The sequence below is a fragment of the Chinchilla lanigera genome, unplaced genomic scaffold (genome assembly GCF_000276665.1).
Source record: "Chinchilla lanigera isolate Chin_1 unplaced genomic scaffold, ChiLan1.0 scaffold00001, whole genome shotgun sequence".
Taxonomy (NCBI): domain Eukaryota; kingdom Metazoa; phylum Chordata; class Mammalia; order Rodentia; family Chinchillidae; genus Chinchilla; species Chinchilla lanigera.
The window spans coordinates 21,765,951-21,791,204 of NW_004955402.1; the positions used below are offsets into that span (position 1 = coordinate 21,765,951).

The 25,254-nt window shown below is 36.4% G+C and overlaps 1 protein-coding gene across 2 annotated transcripts in view; it reads left to right on the forward strand.

The window, feature by feature from the left end:
• Mapre2 (microtubule-associated protein, RP/EB family, member 2) overlaps positions 1-25,254 on the forward strand; it is a 158,691-nt gene that overhangs the window by 18,994 nt on the left and 114,443 nt on the right. For both annotated transcript variants that reach the window (XM_005372794.2, XM_005372792.2), the window contains exon 2: positions 18,330-18,391. Coding sequence is in view for 1 of the 2 variants with exons in the window: in XM_005372792.2 (XP_005372849.1) it covers positions 18,330-18,391 (62 nt within the window). In the remaining variant the exon portion in view is untranslated. The remainder of the gene's footprint in view (positions 1-18,329; positions 18,392-25,254) is intronic.

Consider the following 25,254-nt stretch of genomic DNA (forward strand, 5'->3'; position numbering starts at 1 on the left):
AATCAAATTGAGTTCAGAGACTGATGATATAGCTCAGCAGCACAGTGCCTGCCTGGTAAGTGCAAGGTCCTGAGTTCAATTCCTGGTACCCAAAAAAAAAGGGGGGGGGGGTTCAGAACTCACTTCTGGTCTTGAGCATATGTGTTTTTTATTAATATTTTGGACTGTAATGAACAATTGGGAAGGTAATCATAGAAAGGGAGGATACCAGAGAAAATGCCAAGATAAACCAGATTGGACAGTGCTGTGGAATTGCTAGTGACTTCTGAATCGTAAGATCATGAGTAAAATATTTTTTTCTTGGAATTGTCCAAAATGCAGCAAATTTCTGACCCTGTCTTGTCCACTGCCTTGAGGTTTTGTTGTTTTTCTCTGAAAAAACATAAAAGTGAAGTATCTTGCTGGCCAAACTCTTAAAATTTTCAAGATAATGTACATTAACATTATCACATAATATATTAATGTGTATTAAGAAATAATATAAAGGGCCAGGGATATAGCTCAGTGGCATGGCACTTGCCTGGCAAGCGCAAGCTCCTGAGTTCAATTCCTGGTACTTCCCCCCACAAAAAAAACAAGAAGTAGTAGAAAGACATTGGGTGTATTTTTATCCAAGCACCCAACACAACCACCACCACCATGTTAACATCTTGCAAACTGTAGTACAAAATTTGTAACCATATTAACTTCCCTCCAGCCCTGACCTCTCCTTAGCCACTGGAAACCAATCTATAGTTTTATCATGTGCATCATTTCTATAGTTTTATTATTTCCAGAATGTCAGATAAATGGAATCATACATAACTGGTAAGAATTGGCTTTTTTCAGCCAGAATAATTCTCCAAAGGTTCATCTAGATTGTTTATATCAATAGTTGATGTCTTTGTATACCTCAGTAGTATTTCATAGTGTCATAGGCCATTTTGTACTGCTGTAACAGAATGCCCAAGTCTGGGTAATTTATATAGAACAAAGATTTATTTATTATAGATCTGGAAGCTGGAAAGTCTTAAGACTGAAAGATCACACCTGGCAAGAGCCTTTGTGCTGTATCATCCCATGGCAGAAGAGAGAAAGAGAGGACAGGAAGGAGAGAGAACAAACACTAAACTCACCTTTTCATCAGGAACCAACTCCCACAGTAACTAACCCACTCCTGTGATAATGGTATTGATCCACTCATGAGGTAGTTGTCTATTTTATTTTTAAAAGAAACCACCAAATTGTTTTCCAAAGTAGCCATGCCATTTTGTATTCTCACAGGCAACATATGAATAATCAACTTTCATTGCATCCTTGCCAGCATTTTGTCTTGTCACTACTTTTTGTTTTAGCTGTTCTTAGGTATATAGTGATGTCTTACTGTAATTTTTTCATTTACCTGATGTCTAATAATGCTCAATAGCATTTCATGTGCTTATCTGCTCTCTGTATATTCTCTTCAGTTAAATGTTTATATCTTTTGCCTATTTTGCAACTGAATTGTTTTTTACTGCTGAATTTTCACAGTTTTAAAATATAATGTACATAATAGTTCTTTCACAGAGAAGTGGTTTGAAAATATTTTCCACTCATTTACATCTTCTATTTATTTATATCCATTTCACATTGTCAAAAATTTTTAATGAAGGCCTTTTTATCAATTTTCCTCTTTACAGACTGTGTTTTTGGTGCCAAGAGTATGCACACTTTACTAGGTCCTATCTCCCAAAGATTTTCTCTTTGTTTCAGAAGTTTATAGTATTATAGCTTATATTTATGCCACAACCATTTTGAGTTCATCTGTATATAATGTGTGGGACTTGCAGATAGTAACTGCTCTATTCCTGCCAAACACCACAAAAAAAACTGCTGGCCAGCCTCTAAGTGGGAAAGCTAGAGCCTGGACTTAGAATGCAAGTGAAGCAAAACCTCTCCAGCTGTTTCTAATCTGTACCAAAAGACTAGCTTTTAAGGGTGCATGATGCAGACAAATGAGAGAGTAGGTAGTGCAGTCTATGAGACTTAGTTAACATGTCATTTTCTAGCTGCATAATATTGGGCAAAATGCTCCATTACACTGAGACTCAGTTAATTCATTGGTAATAAGATGGTTTTGAGAATTAAATTAGATAAAACATGTGAAATAATTAGTGTATAGGATATCCCATAAATGATCTCATTCCTTTCCAAACTGATCCATTGCAGCTGCTGAAAAATTAGTAATGGACTGTTGTGAGGAACCAGAAAAACCAGCTGTGCACAGACAAGACTGAACCTTCTAAGGGCTAATAACCTGCTTTATAGATGAACTAGCAACTATATGCTCTTGCTTCCTAGTTTGGTGACCAATACTGTGCACAATAACAACTACTGAATAGTAGTTAAATGAAGAAAACAAATGAAAATTTTATTCTGATTCTGTTAAAATTTCTAAAAGACTGAAGGACTTAATAGAAAATAACATGAATAGAATATTGATATTTGATATTTTCAAAATCTGTTAGTCTATTAAGTATTAAATTGTGGAAAGATAATGAAATACCCATAGAAGTAAATTCAGCTCTAAACATATGGAGGAAATATTCTGAAGTAAAAAATTATACTCTGCATGAGTTGAGTTATTGAAACCATTGATGTTAAATCTTAGGACTTTAAACAAGCCAAAGTTACATAAATTACTTCTGTGATCCTGAACATTATAAATTGAATATCCCCTATCTGATATGCCTAGGAAAAGATCTGTTTGAGATTTCAAATATTTTGGGGATATTTTCAATTATATAATAAGATATCTTATGGATGAGACCCAAGTCTAAAGATTAAATCATTTATGCCTCATATATACTTTATGCCACATAGTTCAAAGTTATTTTATACAATATTTTAAATAATATTTTGCATTAAAAGTTCATGGTAGAACCCCAGGGAGCTTTAGGAGCCTTGGTAATGATGCTCCAGCCCCCCACACACGTCACTATAGCCAAGCTGAGCCCTGGGCAGCTTCAAGAGCCTTGGTGACCATGCCCTGTCCCCTCCAGAATGTAGCAGGAGCAAAGCTGAGCCCCAGACAGCTTTAGGAGCCTTGGTTAGCTCCTCCCACCATTCCCCCACTGGTGTGGGGGTTATGCAGAGCCCCGACAATTTCAGGAGCCTCAGTGACCATGTCCCATCCCCGAACACTGTTGTGGGAGCCACGCTGAGCCTTGGATAGCTTAGAGAGCCTCAGTGAGCTCCCTACCATGCCCTCACCAGTGTGGGGGACATGCTGAGCCCCGGACAGCATCAGGAGCCTCAATGACCATGCCCTATCCCCTCCATAAAGTAGAAGGAGCCAAGCTGAGGCCCAGACAGCTTCAGGAGCCTCAGTGACCACACCCCCATCCCAACACCATTGCAGGAGCTACAATGAGCACTGGGGACCTTCAGGAGCCTTGCCCCAACCCACACTGTCTTGAGAATGAGGCTGAGCTACAGGGAATCTCTGGGTCTTTAAAAATGACAAAATACGAAGCAAAATTTAATATCAGAGCTCCATCCCACCCAGAACAACCCCAAGAGACACTGACATTGGAAGTCACACACCTGAAATTTCTGAAATCATAGCAACTGAAGTAAAGAAACAACTCTATCAGGCCATAGGAAAAGTCAGATCAGAAATAATCTCTCAGGTAACAAAAGGTAACAATCTCTCAGGTGATAATAATAAAAGAATTGCTCAGCACATCTAAAGAAGACATAGGTAAAAAATAGAGGATCATAGAAAAATTATGGAAACCTTGAAAGAACAATATAGGAAAGAATTAGAATGCATGAAACAGATTCCAACAGATACCCAGGAAATTAAAAATTCCATCAAAAACTGGCAAAACCACTTGAACACAGCTGAAGGTAGACTTTCAGACCTTGAAGACAGCATTGCATCTCATGATCGTGAAAGGCAGGATCTCTTAAAAATAACAAGGAACCAGGAAATAACAATTCAATGGCTGCAAGTTGATGCAAACAAAAACAATATAAGACCAATAGGTGTCAACAAAACAGGAGTCAACACAAATGATATAAAAAGATTATTTGCAGAAGTAATAGCAGAAAATTTCCCAAGCATGGAAAAAGAATCTCACATACATATCAGTGAGGCATATAGAATTCCAATTAGCCATAACCAAAATAAATCTACACCCAGACATACAGTAATCAAGATCCCAGAAATTCAGCAAAAGAACACAATATTAAAAGCTGTTAGAGAAAACAAGCAGATCACTGGTAAAGGAAAGCCCATCAGAATCATGGCAGATTCCTCAGCACAAACCATCAAGTTGAGAAGAGCATGGAGAAAAGTATTTCAGGTCCTGAAATCATCTTCCAGATTGATGTACCCTGCAAAACTATCCTTCAAAATTGAGGGAGAAATAAAATATTTCCACAACAAAGAACAACTAAAGAAATTCATGAGCACCAACCCAACCCTACAGAGAGTATTCAGAGATATTCTACAAAGGGATAAAAATGAGTACAATTCCATGGACAATACAAAAGAACCACAAAGCAGAACAAGGAATTAAACAGGGGGGAAAAGTAGGAAACCAATAGCAGGAAAATAACATAACAGAGATAAACCAATACATCAGTTTTAACCATAAATGTAAACAGCCTCAATTCACCAATTAAAAGAAGCAAACTGGCAGAGTGGATCAAGAAACAAAATCCAACAATATGCTATATACAAGAAACACATTTAACTCAAAAGGAAATTCATAGACTGAAAGTCAAAGGATAGTAAACAATACTCCATGCAAGAGGAACCCAGAAAAAAGTGGGAGTGTACCTATTTTGTTTCCAGACAATGTGAACCTCAAACCAAGAATGATCAAAAGAGATAAAGAAGGTCACTACATACTTGTTAGAGGAAAACTGCAAAAAAGAAGCAGTAACAATCATAAATACCTATGCACCAAATACAGGAGCACCCAACTATGTAAGATGAATTTTAACAGACATGAAAAATCAAATAAGCAGTAAAACAGTCATAATGGGGGACTTTACTAACCCATTGTCACAAAAGAGACAGATCAATTAGACAAAAACTTAGCAAAGAAATAACAGAACTAAAACTTGTGAACAAATGGACTTTAGTAGACCTTTACAGAGTGTTCCACCTAACGACATTAGAATACACATTCTTCTCAGCTGCACACAGGACAGTCTCTAAAATAGACCGTGTACTAGCATATAGAACATGCTTAAGTAAATGCAAAGGAATTGAAATTATGCCATGCATATTATCAGACCATAGTGAAATGAAATTGGAAATAATTGACAAAAGAAATTGCAAAAATTCCATATACATGTGGAAATCAAATAACACCCTCCTGAACAACCAATGGGTTATAGATGAAATTAAATAATATTTATAATCAAACAAAAATGCAGATACAACTTACAGGAACTTGTGGGACACAATGAAAGCAGTCTGTAGGAAAACAGAATGAACACAAATACACAACTGTATGCTGCACGTCGGGCTTCTAGAAAAAGGAAGTCAAACCCAAAGCCCAAAGAAGGCAGGAAATTATAAAGATCAGAGCAGAAATTAATGCAATAGGGACTAAGAAAACAATACAGAGAATTAATGAATGAAAGAGTTAGATCTTTGAAATAATAAATAAAATTTTAAATAAAATTTAGCCAACACCTAGCCAACCTTATCAGAAAAGGAAAATAACACAAATTCATGCGAAAGAAATGCAAAGAATGAAATCACTACAGATCCTGTAGAAATTCAGATCATTAGTACCTACTTCAAAAATCTTTACTCTCATAGGATGGGAAACACAGAGAAAATGCACAGATGCCTAGATACATATGAATTACCAAAGCTGAATGAAGAATATATAAAAATCCTGAATGACTCAATATGAGCCAATGAAATTGAAAATGTAATAAAAAATTTACCAACAAAGAAGCCCAGGTCCTGATGGATTCACAGCTGAATTCTATAAGAAATTTAGAGAAGATTTAGTGCCAATTATTCTCAAACCTTAATGAAATTGACAGGGAAGGAATTCTCCCTAACTCATTCCTAGAGGCAAATATTAGCCTGATACTAAAGCCAGAGAAAGACCCAACCAAAACAGAGAACTACAGGGCAATCTCCCTAATGAACATAGATGCAAAAATTCTCAATAAAATACTAGCAAACAGAATGCCTCAAGTCATCAGGAAGATTATATACCATGACCAAGTGAGATTCATCCCAGGAATGCAGGGATAGATCAGTATACACACGCCAATTACTGTAATACACCATGTCAATAGAGCCAAAGACAAAAATCACATGATCATCTCAACAGATACAGAAAAAGCTTTTGATAAAGGTCAACACTCATTCATGATTTTAAAAAATCCTATAGCAAATAGGAATAGATGATCTTTACCTCAATGTGATGAAAGCCATCTATGACAAACCAGCAGCCAACATCATACTAAATGGACAAAAACTGAAGGCTTTCACTTTAAAATCAGGAACAAGACAAGGATATCCACTGTCACCACTGCTATTCAATATAGTTCTGGAAATATTAGCTAGAGCAATTAGACAAGAGAAATAAAAGGAATAAGAATAGGAAAGGAAGAAGTGAAATTATCATTATTCATAGATGACATGATACTATACATAGAAGACCCCAAAAACTCCACCAAAAGGCTTATCAATTTAATAACCAAATTCAGTTGTTTAGCTGGATACAAAGTCAACACTCAAAAATCAATAGCATTCCTGTTTACAAACAACAAACAGACTGAGAGAAATTCAGGGAATAACACCTTTCACAATAGCATCTAAAAAAATGAAATATTTAGGATTCAACCTAACAAAGGAAGTAAAATATCTATATAGTAAAAATTACAGTATTTTTTAAAAAAAGAGATTTGAAAAGGATTTCAGAAAATGGAAATATATTCCTTGCTCATGGATAGGAACTCCAACACTGTGAAAATGGCCATACTCCCAAAATTGTTATATTCAGTGCAATCCCAATTAAAATACCATTAGTATACCTCACAGATCTAAAACTCATCTGGAACCAGAAGAGGCCTAGAATAGCAAAAACAATCCTGAGCAACAAAGGAAAGTCAGGAGGCATCACAATCCCTAATTTCAAATTATAAAGTTACTGTGATAAAATCAGCATGGAACTGGCAAAAAAAAAAAAAAGATCTGAGGATCAATGGAACAGATTAAAAGATGCAGACACAACTACGAACACACTCAGCCACCTTATATTTGACAAAGGGGCCAAACATGTTCACAGAAAGAAAAATAGCCTCTTTAATGAATGGTGCTGGAAAAACTGACTTTCCACATGCTGAAGACTAAAACTAGGCCCATATCTATCACCATGCATGAAACTAAAGTCAAAATGGATCAAAGATATAAATATTAAAACAAATACTAAATCTACTGGTAGAGAAAGTAGGTAGAAATCTTGAAGACATAGGTGTAGGCAGAGAGTTCATGAACAAAAACCAAACTGCATGGCAAATACTTAAAAGAATCAACAACTTGGATCTCATCTCATTGAAAAGTTTTTGCACATCAAAAGAAATCAAGAGAGTAAAAAGAAAACTCATGAATTGGGAAAAAAATTTAGCCAACTGTCCCTCAAAGGACTTCTATCTGGAACATACAAAGAATTAAAAAATCAGGCCCCCAAAATTCAAAGACCCAATCTAAAAATGGGCATCTGAAGTGAATACACACTTCTCAGATGAAAAAATGCAAATGCCAAATAAATATATGAATGTTCAACATCATTGGTCATTCAAGAAATACAACTTAAAACAACACTGAGATTCCATCCTACCCCAGAAAGAATGGCTATCATCAAGAAATCAACCAAAAGAAATGCTGAAGGGGCTGTGGGGAAAAAGGAACCCTTCTCCACTGTTGGTGGGAGTGCAGACTGGTGAAACCACTGTGGAAATCAGTGTGGAGATTCCTCAAAAAACTAGGATTAGAGGTCCTGTTTGACCCAGCCATTCCCCTTCTGAATATTTTCCCAGAAAAACTGAAAACGTCATACCACATTGATATATTTGCACCCATGTTTATAGCAGCACATTTTGTCATCACTAAATCTTGGAAACAACCCAAATGCCCATCAGTGGAGGAATGGATAAAAGAGATGTTGTATTTTTATACAGTGGGGTATTACTGAGCTATAAAAAAGATAAACCTGAGGCTTTTTGGTAAATGAATGCAACTAGAAACCATACTCATAAGTGAAATACATCAGACCCGCTTGTGTAAACATTGTTGTCTCCCTAGTATAAGAACCTGCAAGAGTAAATAAAACCAAAAGTACAATAGATGTTGTGAAAGGGAAAGAAATTGCTCAAAGGGAAGGACCAATAGGGATGAGGGAAAGGAAAAATAAAGAAGAAAAAAATATATATATATGTATATACGAGGATAGCTGGGATAATTGTGCTGCTGATGTCTAATGGTATATCAAAAGGAACACTTAATGCTTAAATTTTTTCTTGAGCAATTTTACCTGCTTATATCTGGTAACCTGAACAACTAATTTGAAGACAACAATATGCAATATAACAATCATTGTTGAATTCCTACCATCTTGTTTAGTGAAGCTCTGTATCATTTTTAATGTTTTTATTACTTTTTATTCTCTTTAATTGATCAGTCTTGCATTCTTAAATCTGGTAATCTAAGCAACTTTGTTGAAGATAACAATATAACAATCATTGTTACTTCCTATCATTTTGTTCTGAAATTCTGTATCATTTTTATTGTTTTTGTAGTGTTTGTTTTTGCCTTTTTTTTTGTTTTTTGTTTTTTTTATTCTCTTTAAAATAAAAAAGCTGATGGTGTGTAATTTTGCACTTTGGCATCATATCAGCCCTCAAATGTTGGATTTTGGAACATTGTGGATTTGGGACTTTCAGATTAGGATTACTTGGCCTTTATAACGTTAGCAGTTCAGCTGTCACATTTAGTTTAATTCTCTCAACACTTAGCATTTTGTTCTTTGCTTTAAAGAAAAAACTCTTCTTTCCCTTATAGAAAGGGAACAAGGGGGCTGGCAGGCGCAACATTGTGAGTTCAATTCCCGGTACTGAGAAAAAAAAAAAAGAAAAAAAAAAGGAACAAAATGTATTCCACTTAACTTAAAAAAAATTATTCTCCCAGGAATATCTTTAGAACTTTGTTTCATATTAGTCACATAGTATTAGATCTGGCACCAATATTTTATTTTTATACACTTGATTTTAAACTAAGCAGCAAAAGCATCTCTGAAATGGTCACAGAAAACAGAAGCACAATGTACAGGGTGAGAGCGCAGATAAAAGGTGGTTGGTAATGTCTACTTTGTTACTTGAGGCTTTGGGGAAACAGTTAAGGATTATTCATGTACGTGTGTCAGGTCATTTTTAGCAGCATCAGGCTGAACTGAGTAACTATCAATCCCCCAATTTTGGTCCCTTTAAGCCTGGACCTTATGCATTTCTCAGCCTCCAAAATTGGATCTTTCTTCAGTGTTACCACTTAAAAAAAAAAAAAAACCTAGTTCATGTAAAGAAAATAAATTTCTTTTTGCTATCTGTATATTTTGGAGTTTGATCCTGGCATTGTTTATAATGCTTTTCCTGTCACAAACAAAAAACTTTTTGACTAGATTAAGGCTGTTTCATTTATTTTTTTCTTTATCTACTGTCTTTATTCACTGTTGTTATAATTAAAACAGAAGGACATTAGATTTAGTATTGACCAAACAAGGAGGAATCTGAATGCTCTCAAACTCTTATTATATTTAGGTAAAAAGCACCTCAAAATAAATAGAAATTAATATTAAAGACAAAAACCTTCATCCCTGCACTTGGAAAGCTGAGACTAGAGGATTATTGTAAGTTCAAGGCCACTCTGCCTATATAATACAGTTAGAAAATGAAGCTTAAGTGTCAAAGACTTATTAATGTTCTTGTCTTTTCCTGACTATCAAAAGATGTTGGGTCATCAAACAACCAAACCAAACTTCCTTTGTGCCCTTTGGGTCTGGCAGGCGAGATGAGATTCCTGACTAGGCAGGGCCAATGGCCCCCATCCTCGCCCTTGTCTTCCTCCCCCACCTCTGTCTGAGGAACTTAAAGAAGATGAACCCTTGCCCCTTCTGCACCCCTCATGAATAAGAGATCAAAGTGCAGGGGTGGGATGAGGTAGGATAGAAGAAATAAAAATAGGTAGAAAGGAGACAAGGAAAACCATAACTTGTATACTTTTTCTGTTGAGGTAAGTTAGGAGAATGTTCACTGGAAGCAAGGAAAGGAAACATGGCTCCTGAGCATGTACTAAAGAAGAAGAGGATATGGAAAAAAATAGAAGAAAACTAGCTCCTGGGTCACCACACATGCTCCTGATCCAGAGCAGCTTTTTTCTTTCCTTTTTTTTTTTTTTTTTTTTTTAGCAGTGGCAAAGCTCATTTGAAAAAGTAAAAGTGAAGAGTAAAGTAGAAACTGGCTCTGCAGCGTGAGCCTAGGCTGAGTAAAAGAGGAAAAAGCAAGATGGAGAGCACCCTGGAGGAAGCAGGGCGGGCTACCCTAAGATCCTGAGGAAAGCCGCGGTATCGCTCCAGAGCTCCCTCTAGCTGCGCGGAGCACAGGAATTGCTCCGTTGCTCAGGTGCCACCTATTACAGGTGGCTCTGTGGATTCAGTGACTATCGGAACTCAGGCTCTGTAACCCACTTACTCAGTATGCAGGGTTTAAAGGAAGCTGGGATTTTAAAGAAAACCTGATCATTTTGCATTTTAAATTCCTTGAAATTAGGAACTTAGTAGGGAGGGACTGCAACTCTTTTTATTTTATTTTTTTAATTTTATTGATACATTTTAGATATGCAAAGTAATATTCATCTATGGGATTTGTACCTGCACATGATAAATCTTGATTCTTTGCTTCCACTTTCCCTTACCTTCCTTCAACCCCTCCTCCCTCCTTATTTACAAAGGCTTTGTTTCCATTTTTTCCTTTTCTTATAGTTTTCTTTTCACTTCTTTCCTTTCCCCCTCCTTCCTCCCAGTTCCTCTTCCCATTTGAACATTTTCTTTCTATGTCATAATATCTATTATACATTTTGCTACTTATTTACACCTCCGGGTGCTCACACCAGAGAAACAATGCAATATTTGAACATGTGTGTCCAATGTATTTCACTTAAAAGTATAGTCTCAAAGTTCATCCATTTACCTGGAAATGTCTCAAGTTTATCCTCCTTTATGGCTGAGTAGTACTCCATTGTATTAAAAAATCTTTTTTATCCATTCGTTGCTTGATGGGGATTCGGATTTTTTCCAAGATTTAGCTGTTATAAACTGTGCTACTATAAACATGGGTGTGCGTATATTGCTATGGTCTGGTACTTTAAATTCTTTGAGAAAGATACAAGAAGGGGAATAGCTGGGTCAAATGGAACCTATAGGTTTAGTTTTTTGATAAATCACTACACTGATTTCCCCAGTGGTTGCACCAGTCTACAGTCCCATTAACAGTGAAAAGGGATTCTTCTTCCCCCACAAGCACACCAGCATTTGTTACTGGTTGATTTCTTGATAATAGCCATTTTTTTCCAATGCTAATGGAAACTCAGCATTTTTTTTTTATTTGCATCTCTTGAAAATAACCAGTGATGCTGATCCTTTTTTCATATATTTATTTGCCATTTCTTCTTCTTCATCTGAGAAGAGTCTAGTCTGTTCATTTCAGGTGCCCATTTTTGGATTGGGTCTTTAAATTTGGGGGTCTAATTTTTTTGAGTTCTTTACATATTCTAGACAATAATCCTTTGTCTGAGGAACAGATGGCAAAAAAAAAGTTTTCCCACACTACAGCTTGTTTCTTCACTCTGTTGCTGGTTTCTCTAGCTGTGCAAAAGATTTTCATAAGATGAAATCCCACTTGTTTCTTGTGATATTTGCCGTGCAGTCGGGGTTTTGTTAATAAAGTCTTTGCCTATACCTATGTCTTTAAGAATTCTTTTTTTTTTTTTTTGTCTTTAAGAATTCTACTCATTCTCTCTTCCAGTAGGTTTGATGTTTCTATTTTAATACTTAGATCGTTGATACTTTTCAATTTTAGTTTAGTCTCTAGTAAGAGATTGGGGCCTAATTTTAGTCTTTGGCATGTGGAAAATGAGTTCTTCTAACACCTTCTATTAAAGAAGCTGTCTTTCTTCCACTGAATATGTGTGGCCTCTCTTATTCAAAGATAAAGAGGCCGACTGTGTTTTGAGTTGTTTCTGCATCTTCTAATCTGCTCCATTGATCCCTAGGTCCCTAGGTCTGTTTTTGTTCCAGTACCATACTGTTTTTATCACTTGTAGTTTTGTAGTATAATTTCAAGTCAGGGATTGTGATGCTTTGCCTTTGCCTTTGTTGCCAAGTTGCTTTTGCTATTATGGGTCTCCTCTGGATCCAAATGAACTTTGGGATTCTTTTCTTTAATTTTAAGAGGTGTGCTGTTGGTATTTTGATTGGGATTGCATTAAATCTGTGTAACAATTTTGAGAGTATGGCCATTTTCACTATAGTGCATCTTCCTACTCAAGAACAAGGGATATCTTTCCATTTTCTGATATCCTCTTCAATCTCCTTTTTCAGAATACTATACTTTTCAATGTAAAGGTATTTTGCTTCCTTTGTTAGATTGATTCCTAAGTATTTCACTTTTTAAGGATGCTATTGTGAGAGGTGTTGTTTACCTAATTTCTTATTTGTGTATAGGAATGCTATTGATTTTTGAGTATTGATTTTGTATACAACTACACTACTAAATTCGGTTATTACATCTAGAAGTCCTTTAGTAGAGTGTTTGGGGTCTTCTATGTAAAGTATCCTGTCATTTGCAAATAATAATTTAACTTCTTCTTTCCTATCATTATTTCTTTTATTTCTTTTATCTAATTGCTCTGGCTGTTCCCAGAAATAAATAATAGCTATATATCAGTTAATTTAAAAAGAGTGGTGGTAATGGACATCCTTGTCTTGTTCCTGATTTTAGAGTGAAATACAGTCTTTGACCACTAGTACGGTGTTGAGTGTTGGTTTGTCATGGATGGCTTTTATCAGATTGAGATAAAGATGGTCTATTCCAATTTTCTGTAGGGTTTTATCATGAATGGGTGTTGAACTTTGTCAGATGCTTTTTCTGCATGTATTGAAATGATCATGTGAATTTTATCCTTGGCTCTGTGATATGGTGTGTTAGATTTATTGATTTGCACATACTGAACCATCTCTGCTTCCCTGAGATGAGCACTACTTGATCGTGGCATATAATTTTCTTGATGATCTGCTGCATTCTGTTTGTTAGTATCTTATTGAGGATTTTAGCATCTGTGTTTATTAGCGAGATTGGTTTGTAGTTCTCCTTTGGTTGGGTTCTTGTCTGGTTTTGGTATCAGGATAATGCTTACTTTTAGGAGTGAGTTTGGGAGCGTTGCTTTACTTTTAGTTTCATTAAAGAGTTTGAGAAGTAGCAGCATTGGATCTTCTCTAGATTCTTTGTAGAATTCAGCAGTGAATCCTTCAGGACCTTGGCTTTTCTTTATTGGTAGGTTTTTAATTACATCTTCACTTTCATTGACTGATGTTGACTTATGTGGAATTTTTGTATCTTCTCAATTCATCTTTGGTAATTCATATATATCTGTGTTTTCCATCTTAGTAGAATACAGGTTCTGAAAATAGGTATTAATAATCTAGATTTTTACAGAATTCATTGTTATTTCACCCTTTTCATTCCTAATCGTATGAATTTGAACCTTTTCTTTTTTTGATAAGGTTGGCTAAGGATTTGTCAATTTTATTTAACCTTTCAAAGAATTAACTTCTGTTCATTGTATTGTTTTCTTAGTCTCAATTGCATTAATTTCTCTTCTAATCTTTATAATCTCCCTTGTCTGACCTTTCAGCACAACTTACTCTTTTTCTAGAAGCTTGAGATTCAACATGAGGTTATTTATTTGAACTTGTTTTATTTTTCTGATGTGGGAATTCACCCCTATAAATTTCCCTCATAGTACTACTTTCACTGTATCCCATCTAGTATTTTGTATTAGCATTATCATTTAATTGTAGAAACTTTCTGATTTCTTCTTTAATTTCATCCATGAGCAATTAGTTGTTCAGGAGGATGTTATCTAATTTCCATGTATATGCAGTTTTTGTGGTTTCTTTTACCTTTGATTTCCAATTTTATTCCACCATGGCCTGATAACATGCATGAGATAATTTCATTTCCTTTGCATTTACTTAAGCATGTTCTATGAGCTGGTATATAGTCTATTTTGGAAAATATCCCATTTGCAGCTAAGAAGAATGTGTATTCTGATGTTGTGGAGGGGGTGCTCTGTAGATATTTAAGTCCATTTGTTCAAAAATTTGGTTTAGTTCTGATATTCATTGATTTTTTGTCTAGTTGATCTGTCCATTTATGACACTGGGGTATGAAGTTCCCCCATTACAACTGTGTTAGCGCTTATTTGATTTTTTTGTGTTTATTAATTTTATATAGTTGTGTGCACTGGTATTTGGTACATACATGTTTATGGTTATTATCTCTTCCTTTTGGATTGTTCCCTTAAAAAGGATGTAGTGACCTTGTCTCTCTTGATCAGTCTTGCCTTGAGATCCACTTTGTCTTCAAATAGAATAGTTGGCCCTGCTTTTTTTCCAGATTCCTCTCACAAGGAATATTGTTTTCCATCCTTTGCAGTTTGCAGTCTATGCATTTCTTTTCTAATTAAATATGTTCCTTATATGCAGCATATTGTTGGATCACATTTCTTGATCCATTCTTCCAGTCTGTTTCTTTTGACTCAATTCAGTTGAGACCATTTACATTGATAGTTATTAGTGGTATGTATTGACGTACCCTTGTCATGTTATTTTCCTACTGTTGGGTCCCCATTTTTCCACTCGGTTTAATTACTTGGCTTACCTGGTAGGTTCATTCTATTGGAGTTCATGGACATGTAGCCTTTGTTATCTAGAAGGACTTCTAGAATGTCCTTCAGAGCATTTCAGAGTGCAGGTTTGGTGGTCATGAATTTCTTCAGGTGTTCTTTGTCATGGAAGTATCTCATTTTTCCATCAACTTTGAAAGATAGTTTTGCAGGAGTACATCAATCTGAGTTGAAGGTTGTTTTCTTTTAGGCCCTGAAATACTTCACTCCAAGCTCTTCTTGACTTAAGGATTTATGTTGAGAAGTTTGCTGTAATTGTGATGGGCTTTACTTTATAAGTGATTTGTTTCTTTTATCTAATAGCTTTTACTATTCCATTCTTGTACTGAGTTCAGGATCCTGACTATTATATGTCTTGGGGTAGAATTTATTTGATCATGGCTAATTGGAATTCTATATGCCTCACTTATTTGGATGTCAAATCCTTTTCCCATGCTTGAGAAGTTTTCTGCCATTACTTCTGTGAACAGGTTTTTTATGTCATTTGAACTATCTCCTGCTTTTTCATTGCCTCCAACCAATTCTTTAGTTGGCTTTATGTTTGTTTGTTGGTTTGCATTATCTAGCAGCTATTGAGTTGATTTTTCATGATCCCTTGCTATTTTTAAGAAATCTCTTTTTCCTGATCACTGGCTACAATCCTGTCTTCTAGGTCTGACACTCTGCCCTCACATTGGTTCATTTATGGAAAATATATATATTTTCAATAAAATTTTTAGTCTCCTGGACATCTGATTGAATTTGTTTCATGGATTCTATTTCTTTCCTATGGTGGGCATTCATAGTTTCTATCATTTTTTTTAAATTCTTCTATTCTTTTTTACCAATATCTTCTCTAGACTCAATAATTATGCCCTTCATTATGGTCATTATCTCTGAAATTATCTGTGAAATTATTTCTGATGTGATGTTTCCTAGAGCCTCATTCATTTGCTTTGTTACTTCTGCTGTTGCTATTTCAGAGAGTCCAGGTGGGTGGCTTTCGAATTGTCCACTTCATTGCCCCATGAGTTTGCTTTTGGCAAGCTGGAAGGATGGGGTTGCATCTTGCTTGCATGTCTTCTCATTTTGTATTTTTTTTTAGTTTAATTCCTGTGTTGATGGTTGTAAATATTTTATGGTATATATCTTTATTGCTAGTATTAAGAACTCATAGGAAATGACTACTACTCAGAGATGTCTTCCAGATGTAACTGGCTTTTGGGTTTTGAGTCTGTTGTAAGATCTCACATCTGCAATATATTGGGGTTGAGAAGTTTCTGCCTATTTGGCCTAGCCCCTTAGGTCTTTGGCACGGCCTATAGTACTGTTTATGACCCTCAATCAATCTCAGTCTTGGTGAACAACTTATTAGAAGAATTATGTCACTGTGGCTAAAGTAGTACAATCACTGATAACAATAGTATCAGACAGACACTAGAAAATGACAAACTAGTAACTCTTAATTTGCCAACCTTAACAATATGAACAGAATTTATAGTTATATAGCAAAATCTAAAATAAACCAGAAAATTGTGTACAGTAAATATCCCCTCAATATGATGATTGGAAGAAAATTTAAAAGAGGTTAGGTGGGAAAATGGAAAAATAAAAAAAGAGAAAGAAATTAGAAGCAAGACTGGAGGACAAAGAAAGATTACACAAGCTTTGGCAACTGGTGAAGCAGACAGGAGAGAAAGAAGAAAGAAACAGAAAATTGGAAACATTGTTCTCACATGTTTAAAAACAAGAACAAATAATCAAGAAAAAGAAATAAAATCTAGAGAATTAAAAAGTAATGGAATTAAAAGTTTATATAAGGTACTATTTGGGATATTCATGCATAAAAGTATTAGAGAAATACATATTTTTTTTAATTTGGTTTTTATTCTTTACACTAGTTAGAGGTAAAAATGCAACAGCACAGAATATTGTGGGGATTAAGTTAAAACTATAGCTTTGTTAATTTATTCAGCAAATGTCTACTGATTCATTGACACTGTGGTGGTAATACTGCAGTGAAAAAGATTATAAATTTTGTAATCTCATGGGGTTTATATTCATAGAGTAGACTGCACAATAAAATGTTAAAAAAACAAAAAAAAAGTAAAGGAAGAAAAGCAGGAAAAGATATTTACTTCAGGGTGTATCTGTGCTTTCACTCCTTTACAGAGGCCAAACAGAGCCCAGGTCTGTGTTGATTGATCACAGCAAGCCAGCAGTAGAATTACGGTGGTGATGGATTATCCTAGCAAACCTGGGCCTTTAGTTCCACTGTAGTTCACATGCTTCTGATTTCTTGATGTGAGGTCAGGACCCAAGTTTTTCAGCAGGCAACACTGAGTGACTCCTACAGGCTTGAATTCATCTCCCTGCAATCTGAACTTGGTTGTACCTCACCTTGACACTTGGAGCTGCTAGATGGAACCAATCTGCACCTGCCCTTGAGTTCTGACTTCTCTTTGCTCCTTTCCAAAATGACTACTGGCCAATCACCTTCTGCTGAGGGGCATCTGAGCTCAAATAACTCGACAGCCACAGCAATCTGTAGTATCCACTGCTCCACTCCACTGGTGCATTGTTCTGTGGAGGCCTCTGGGGTTACCAGTAGTCACTGTGCCTCTGCAGTTTTGAGCTGCCCCTCCCACACCACCAACTGGTGCTCAGGGAGAAAGAAGTACTGCTTGCCACCTCCTTCCTCTGTGTGTGGTCCCTTTCTTTGCTGTCTCCATGGGCTCTAATTCTTACTTCAGATCCTTGCTGATTTCCAGGGACCCACTTCCCTCCTCCTTATCTTTGTCAGTTTGCTATATTCCAGTGTCTGGATTCCAAATCTCAGGCTATTTCTGTGCTACTCACTGTTTCACCATCTTCCTTGAAGACCTTCAAGACTATTTTAATCCTAGATATAAAACTTGCAAATTTGGGAATTCTAATTGACATTGGCGTCTAATACCCCAGAAGAGCCTCTGTTTCCTGCGGTTATCTGTTAACACATGATTCTCATCACATCAGATTGTAAGGGATTTGGGAAATTAAAATGTGGGGTTTTTTCCATAAGACTGACATCATACTAAATTTTCACCAACTTTAGTAAATCAACCTAAGAATTGACCTAATAATACAGATTGAGAACATAATTCTATAGTCTGGAAGCTTAAGCACTTTCCAATAGTAAAATGAATTGATTTCAAATATCTTGGTTGTTTTTTAATTTCTTTTTCTATCGTTGGCCATACCCAGTAATATAAATAAATTATAACTCTGCTTTTATGTTTTCATCATATTAAATGCTTTGTCTGTTTTTTTCCTTGCTTTTTGACCTTCCCAGGGCCCCATTTCCCAGAGGAACCGTTCACTGCGACAACCAGGGAGCACGCCTGGATGCTCAAGGTAAGGTTGAAATATAAATTATTTTGCAACACTCCTGTTTGCATATTTAATTAAAGCAAATGGTACTATAGCCTTTGCAAGAAATTTATTTTCAGAGTTCCATTGTACAATTAAAATCAATATTTGAGTAAATATGCTCCATTAAAATATTATTTTTTCAAACTATAGTCTGCTTCCCAAGTGTACTAATGGCTAATTAACTACTATTAGCAATTCCTCTAAATTTTGTCAGGCCAATTAAAGTTTACTTTTAGAGGTCTTTTTAGTGATAAGTGGAAGGGGAAATTTTCAAAATATGGTCAAAATGACCTCAACATTTGTTATTATTTATGAACAAATTATTTTTTACTTGGTATTTTTTTTAAAAGGCAGCCCTCTATTGGTTGAGACAATGAGAATATTTGGTGGTAGTGATTAAAGACCCAGAAAGCCCCATTGTTTTTTTCAGTTTGGAGTTTGTCTTCGAGATACAGTGACCTTCAGTTATTTCCCGCTGGTACTCTGAGTCTGTCTAATAATGCCTTGGAGGCTCACCACTAGGAGTGCCTTAGAACAAAGGAACAATTAACAAAAAGTCCACCAGGTGGCAATATTCGGAAAGCCATTCAGAGAGCTTTCAAAGCTAGGAGCTATTTATTATTATTCACACAGAGAACAGTCTCTTGAAGTATAATGTCCTAATTTCATCAGAAGGGCTCTAAACAGCTTTTGTTTCATTTTTTCTACAGTGCTTTTTTTTTTTCCTTTAAAGAAGAAGATATATGGAGTATAGGTGTTGTTGTGTTCTTTCATTTTAAATTCTGGAATGCTGCAATTAGAAATCTCATTTAGTATTGGCAAGTATTAAAGGCTCAAACCCAGGGATAATATCCTTGTTTTGGTGTCCAGTTGTGAGCAATGCTATGGGTGGTGGTTATTGTTAACTGTCTTACTTGAGAGAGATCTGAAACAAAATAGCTTCTAAAGAAATGGCCTATCATTATCATTCAACCAAGAGAAATTTGTAGATACAAAACTCATATTTGTATCAATTTGTAATAATTAAGTGTTATATAAATAGAATGAATAAAAGCTTCCTCTTTTGCCATAATGAAAGTGGTTAGCACATTTGAAACAAAAGTAATGGGAAAAGGTAGCTAATTATAGTCTAAATAGCATGCCTTTTTGTAAATCTCCTTATATTTGGGACTTCAAGGAAAATGCTTCTTTTTCTCTAAAGAGCCAAATAGTGAATATTTTCTGCCTTGTAGCCAAACAGTTTCTGTTACAACTATTCAACTTGTTGTTCTGCAAAAACAGCCACAGATAATACATAAGTGAGTGGGTGCAATAAAATGGGTTATATAAAGTAAGTGGGTTATATAAATGGCTGTGTTCAATAAACATTATTTTCAGAAAAAGACCCTAGGTCCCAGGCCTGTTTGTAGACCCTTATCAGATAATTGATGATAAAGGGGTATAAGGGGAGTGTCACTTGTCCTTCTCTTTTCTCTACATGTCCCTTCAGAGGTGCAGCTTGCTGTCTTAACCCTCTCAGAAACTAGTACAGGTGGGGTACTCCTTATTTGAAATGCTTGGAACCAAATGTGTTAGAGATTTTGTTTAAACTTTTGAGTATTTGCATCTTGGGGATGGCACCCAAGTCTAAATGAAAAATTATGTTTCATATTCACCTCATATACATACCCTGAAGGAAACTTGATATAGCATTATTAGTGTGCCTGCAAATTGATTGTGACCCACCATCATATGATGTCAGATTTGGAATTTTCCACTGGTAGTTTCATGTAAGTGCTCAGATTTTGGAGCTTTTCAAATTTTGAGTGTTTGGAGCAGGAATGCTCATACTGTATTGATAGTTTTCCTGAGTAGATAATCTGATCACCAGTTATGTTATTACTGAGATTCCTTTGTTGGGAGGAGCTGTTTGTTTCTCACCCAAATCTGTTGCTGCACCGTGCATAATATGCCTGTACTTTATATTTCATGGCATTTGGATGTCACTTGAGTACTCAGTTAAACACTGAAACAATAACTAGTTGGTAGGAAATTTAATTGTATGCTTTGGTCCTCACTAAACAATGGTCTACCAAAAATATAACCATATTAAGGAAAACACTATATTGACTATAGCAAAATTTTTATCTAAAAAAATATATAGGAAATGTGGGGAGACCTTATATAACAGCACCATCCCCAAAGAACTATTTTTTTGCACATTTGTTTTTTCCATAAGATGTCCCGTTTTCCATGGTGGATATCACAATGCATGTGAACTTTGTATGTTGCTTAGCATTACTGACAAGCATCCTTCACTTTCATGAATCATCTGAGCTATCATTAGAATAGCAGAATAATGTTATATCAATATATCATGCATGCATATACTTTAATTCTATTTTCCAGTTTGTTGCTACAAATTTTTATACAGACTTTTAATACTGTTTTGTTTGGTTTGATTTATGTCAGTTCACTTGTTTACTAAGTGCAAAATCCCAGAAATGTGATTCTTATTCAAAGACAATTTTTATGACTTTAATCTAAATTTCCCAAAAGAAATACGTTTCCCAAAAGGAATAATCTTCAGGCATGTGGCTTGAGAGTGATAGTTTCACTACAACTTAATGAGAGAGAACATTTAATTTATTGAGTGTCTATCAGTAATGCAATGTGCTGGTTGTTTTGGGATATATATGTATATACAGACACGAATGATGTATTCATTCCACATTTATTATGTGCCTACTGTAATCTCCGTATTTTAGGGGTCCAGTAGTTAGCAAAAGATGACTTCTGTCTCGGTTTGACTATGGGAATGCTAAGCTATATACATAAAGAACTTAAAATATAGGAAATGAGTCGTACCATAGGAAAAAAGGTTAAAATACTATAGGAACTTGGAGAGGGGCAAGTGAAGATGGCATCTGAGTTGAACCATGAAGGTAAATTGGTTTTGGATACTCAGGAGAGGTGATGTTTACTATTCATTGCATAAGCATTTACTGATTGTCAGCTATTTGCCAAGTTCTGTGCTTACAGCTGGGATTATAAAGGTGAACAAGACAGAGCTCTTAGCACATACGTCTAGTGGAGCAGAGAGTCTTTAAAAAATAACTGTGAGTGTAACAAGTAGAATAGCATTCTGTCAGAGGATTCATGGGGCTTGGGTGGCATATTTCCTTTGGAACAAAGATTTTTGATGGCTCCTCCTTTGGTGCAGTCTCCTCATCAGTTACTATGTCAGAGATCTGTTTCTGGAAATTTGAAGGCTGTGGTAGCTGTACTGACCAACATCTCTAGTTAAAATTGGCCTCCATTAGCAGTGAGTCTCTAGCAGTGAGTTCCTTACCAAGGTGCCAGCACCTCAGCCTGGGATCAGCGAGACCCACATGCTGGCCCACACCAGCCAACGGCTGAAGCAAACTTCTAAGAATTGTAGTTTCATTTGTGTTTTGTTTTGTCAGCATCTGGAATAAATCACAAACAGCTGGATAATCTTACCCAGCTTGTTCATTTTATAGATGAGCGTTCTTGTGGGGGAGACTTGAGTGACTTGCCTAGGTTCAGACAGTTGGTGACAGAAATCACAGTACCACAGCCTTCAGATTCTGATTCTCATTGTCCCATGTTCACTGCTTTAATTTCTCTCTGCCTCATCTGTACCATACAGGTAACAAAAACAAAAAAGGATAAACCAAAGCAATAATATATGGTGCCCACCTCATACCACAGCAAACATTTTTAGATTAAAATTTTAACTACATGTTTATTTAAATAGTAATACACTGAGGAGTGGTAGAAAAGAGGAAAACTTGAAACACGTTGTTTGGCTACTTACTTCCTTCAGAACCAGGACAAATACCTTGAGTCCCACTTTTCTCTTCAAAACAGGCATAGCCAAGCATGTGGAACATACCTGTAATCCCAGCACTTGTGAGGCTGAAACAGGAGGATCACCATGGTTCGAGGTCCACCTGGGCTACATTGTGAGTTCAAGGACAGCTTGAACTACATAATGAGACCTTGTCTCAAAAAAAATAGAAGCATAATACATCTGAATTTTTTACACTAGTGGTAACATGAATGTTCGGTATATCATGGACATTCAGAAATATTTATGTTCTTTCTCCTTCTCTCCCAGAGCTGCCAGTTCACAGGAGTCCTTTTATTAGTAAGGTTACTTGACAAGGTTCATGTGAAGTAAATGGTAGAATGAAGTCTGTTTATGTAACTCTGGTGCAGAGCTTGGTGTTTTCCTTCTGAATTTCACTTAACGCTTCCTGTATAGAGACTTAGAGGGTTTGGTCCGTGGTTCCTCCTTCTTTTCTTTGGTAGCTTATTTTATGTGTTCTGTGGACATGATGGCAACACTGAAGAATTCATTTATCTGTGATTTACTTTAGAGTGATTTGTCAAATAAATATAGAGAGATGGATGACTAGGTAAAGAAAATGTGGCTCAACATGAACAATTGCTGAATATATTCACACTCACTGCACCTGGTGAGTGTGAATGAATGTTATGCTGTTATTCAATCTATTTTACATTTATGGATGTTTAAGATGGCCCAGGAGTTTTCCCTACATTTCTGGATGTTTGAAATGTTTCCATATTTTGAAAGAATTATGTATTAAATATTAATGAAATTACCCACATGGCTGCATCACTGTGTAGGGTGCAGAGGACACATTTGGATGTAGTCAGGTTCCCAGCCTACAAGCAGCCATGGTCCACTGTGGGAAATGCTAAGGAAGCAGGCAGATCTGTTCCAAGCCGTGGAGTACTGGGGTGGGAAATGTATAGGATATGCAGGAGCGCATAATGCTTCCAAGTTCTAGTCTGAGACCAGAGGAAAGAAGCTAACTAGGCGTTGGGGGTGAGAGGACTGCAGAAAAAGAAATGGACTGGGAAGAGCACCAGGCCCAGAGATCTGGAGGGAACATAAGAGATGCATCTGGCATGAAAGACGTACAGCAGTGTGCTGCAGCGTCCAGGAGTGAAAGAGAGGGCTGGATGCACAGATCAGGAAGAGCTTTGTGACTTCGGGTTCTCTCCTGAAAGGGGTGTTGAAGGGCTAAACAGACAAGTTTAAAACACCAGTTTTGTATCTTGGAACAGTCTTCTGACAGCTGTATGAAAGAACAGGTCAGGAGGAAGGAACAAGATTAGAAGTAGACCAGGTGAAAACCACTGAACACCTGACTATGGTGGTGACAGCTGGGCAGAAGTAGATTTGTCTGAGTGCAATTTAGGTGATGAAATGGACAGGATTGAGTAAGGAAGAGGACAGTGGTTAATGAATTCAAGGACTGTATATCAGGTGCTTGCTGTGGTAAGCACTATTTCATTGCTGAGAAGAAAAGTAAGGGAAACGGAATACTGCATGAGTTGTTGCTGTTCTATCAAGGAGAGAAAGCAAGAGGAATCTTTCTTGGGAACACACAATTGGGGATGCCAAAGTGAGAAGCAGTCCTCTGGAGACCATGCATTCAGTGGGTCCCCAGGAGCTCCACCAGTGGGCAGGCTGCAGTGGGCAGAGGCTGGTGCTGGTATCTGGCTTGAATAAGTGGAAGTCTTAATGATGTTACTGAGATCGGAAATATTATAAGTGTGAGGAAAAGAATCAAAAACTCAGTATTGCAAATGTTGAATTTAGGGTGAAAGTGTTGTCCAAGAAGATGAAATAGGGATTGGGGTCTGAACCCCAAAAGAGAAATGAAATATAGCTTTGGTATTCACTAGAATGTAAGTAGAAAGTTACAGGTAGGTAAAATTGCCCAAGGAGAGTATAGGATGAGAAAAAGGAATCTAGGGTAGAACTCTGAAGATCATCCATATTTAGTAAATTAAAAAGAGACAGTACACTGTTCATGGCAGTATTGTTCACAATAACCAAAAAGTGGAAGCAATCCAAGTGCCCATAGACAGATGAGTAGATAAACAAAATGGGATGCATGCATAAAACAGAATTATTCAGCCTTAGAAAGGAAGGAAATTCTCTCTTATGCTGCACAATGAATGAACACTAAGAATCATATACTAAGTGAATAAGCTAGTACCCACACACACACAAAGAAACCGAAATGTTGTATTATTCGACTTAAATGAGGTACCCAGAGTGGTCAAATTTATAGTGCCAGGGGCTAGGGAAAGAGAATAGAGAATTAATGCTTAGTGGGTATGGAATTTCAATTCAGGAAAATGGAGATATTCAGGAGATACATGGTGATGATGTTTGCATAGTGTGAATGTACTTATTGCCTCAGAATAAAAATATACAAATGATTACTATGCTAAATGTTTGTTATATGTATTTTACTGTATCTATGAGAGAAAGACAGACATATGCACAGATAAAGATTAACAAAGAACAGGAGGAAGACCATAGTCCAGCATGTTATCATGGAAGCTAGGGAAAATATCACTGCAAAAATGATAAAGCTTTGATAAGCCCAAATAGTCCACAGAGGTTAAGTGAGATAATGACTAAAAAGTGCCTATTGATTTAACAACAAAGAGGCAGCAGTGGAACTGTGGGTGATTTCAGTGGTCTGATCAGAGTGGGTGATAGCATGGCTGCCAGATTTGAGAAGTAGAGAGGGTAGGTTTAGATGACACTTTAAGATATTTAATTTCGAGAGCGACTGTGAGGGAGAAGAGCTGATTTCAGGCAAAAGATCCTGGAGCTATTCAAATACCGCTGGGGAGGAGTCCATGGGAGGGGGCTGTAAACATCTGGTCGAAAGTTACCCTGGATCTCTGAGAAGGCTGGAGGCCAGGGGTGAGAGCGCACCTCATCATTGCAACAAGCAAGAAACAGAGCAAGCTGGCCTTCCAGTACATGTGTATGTGTGGGGGCTGGA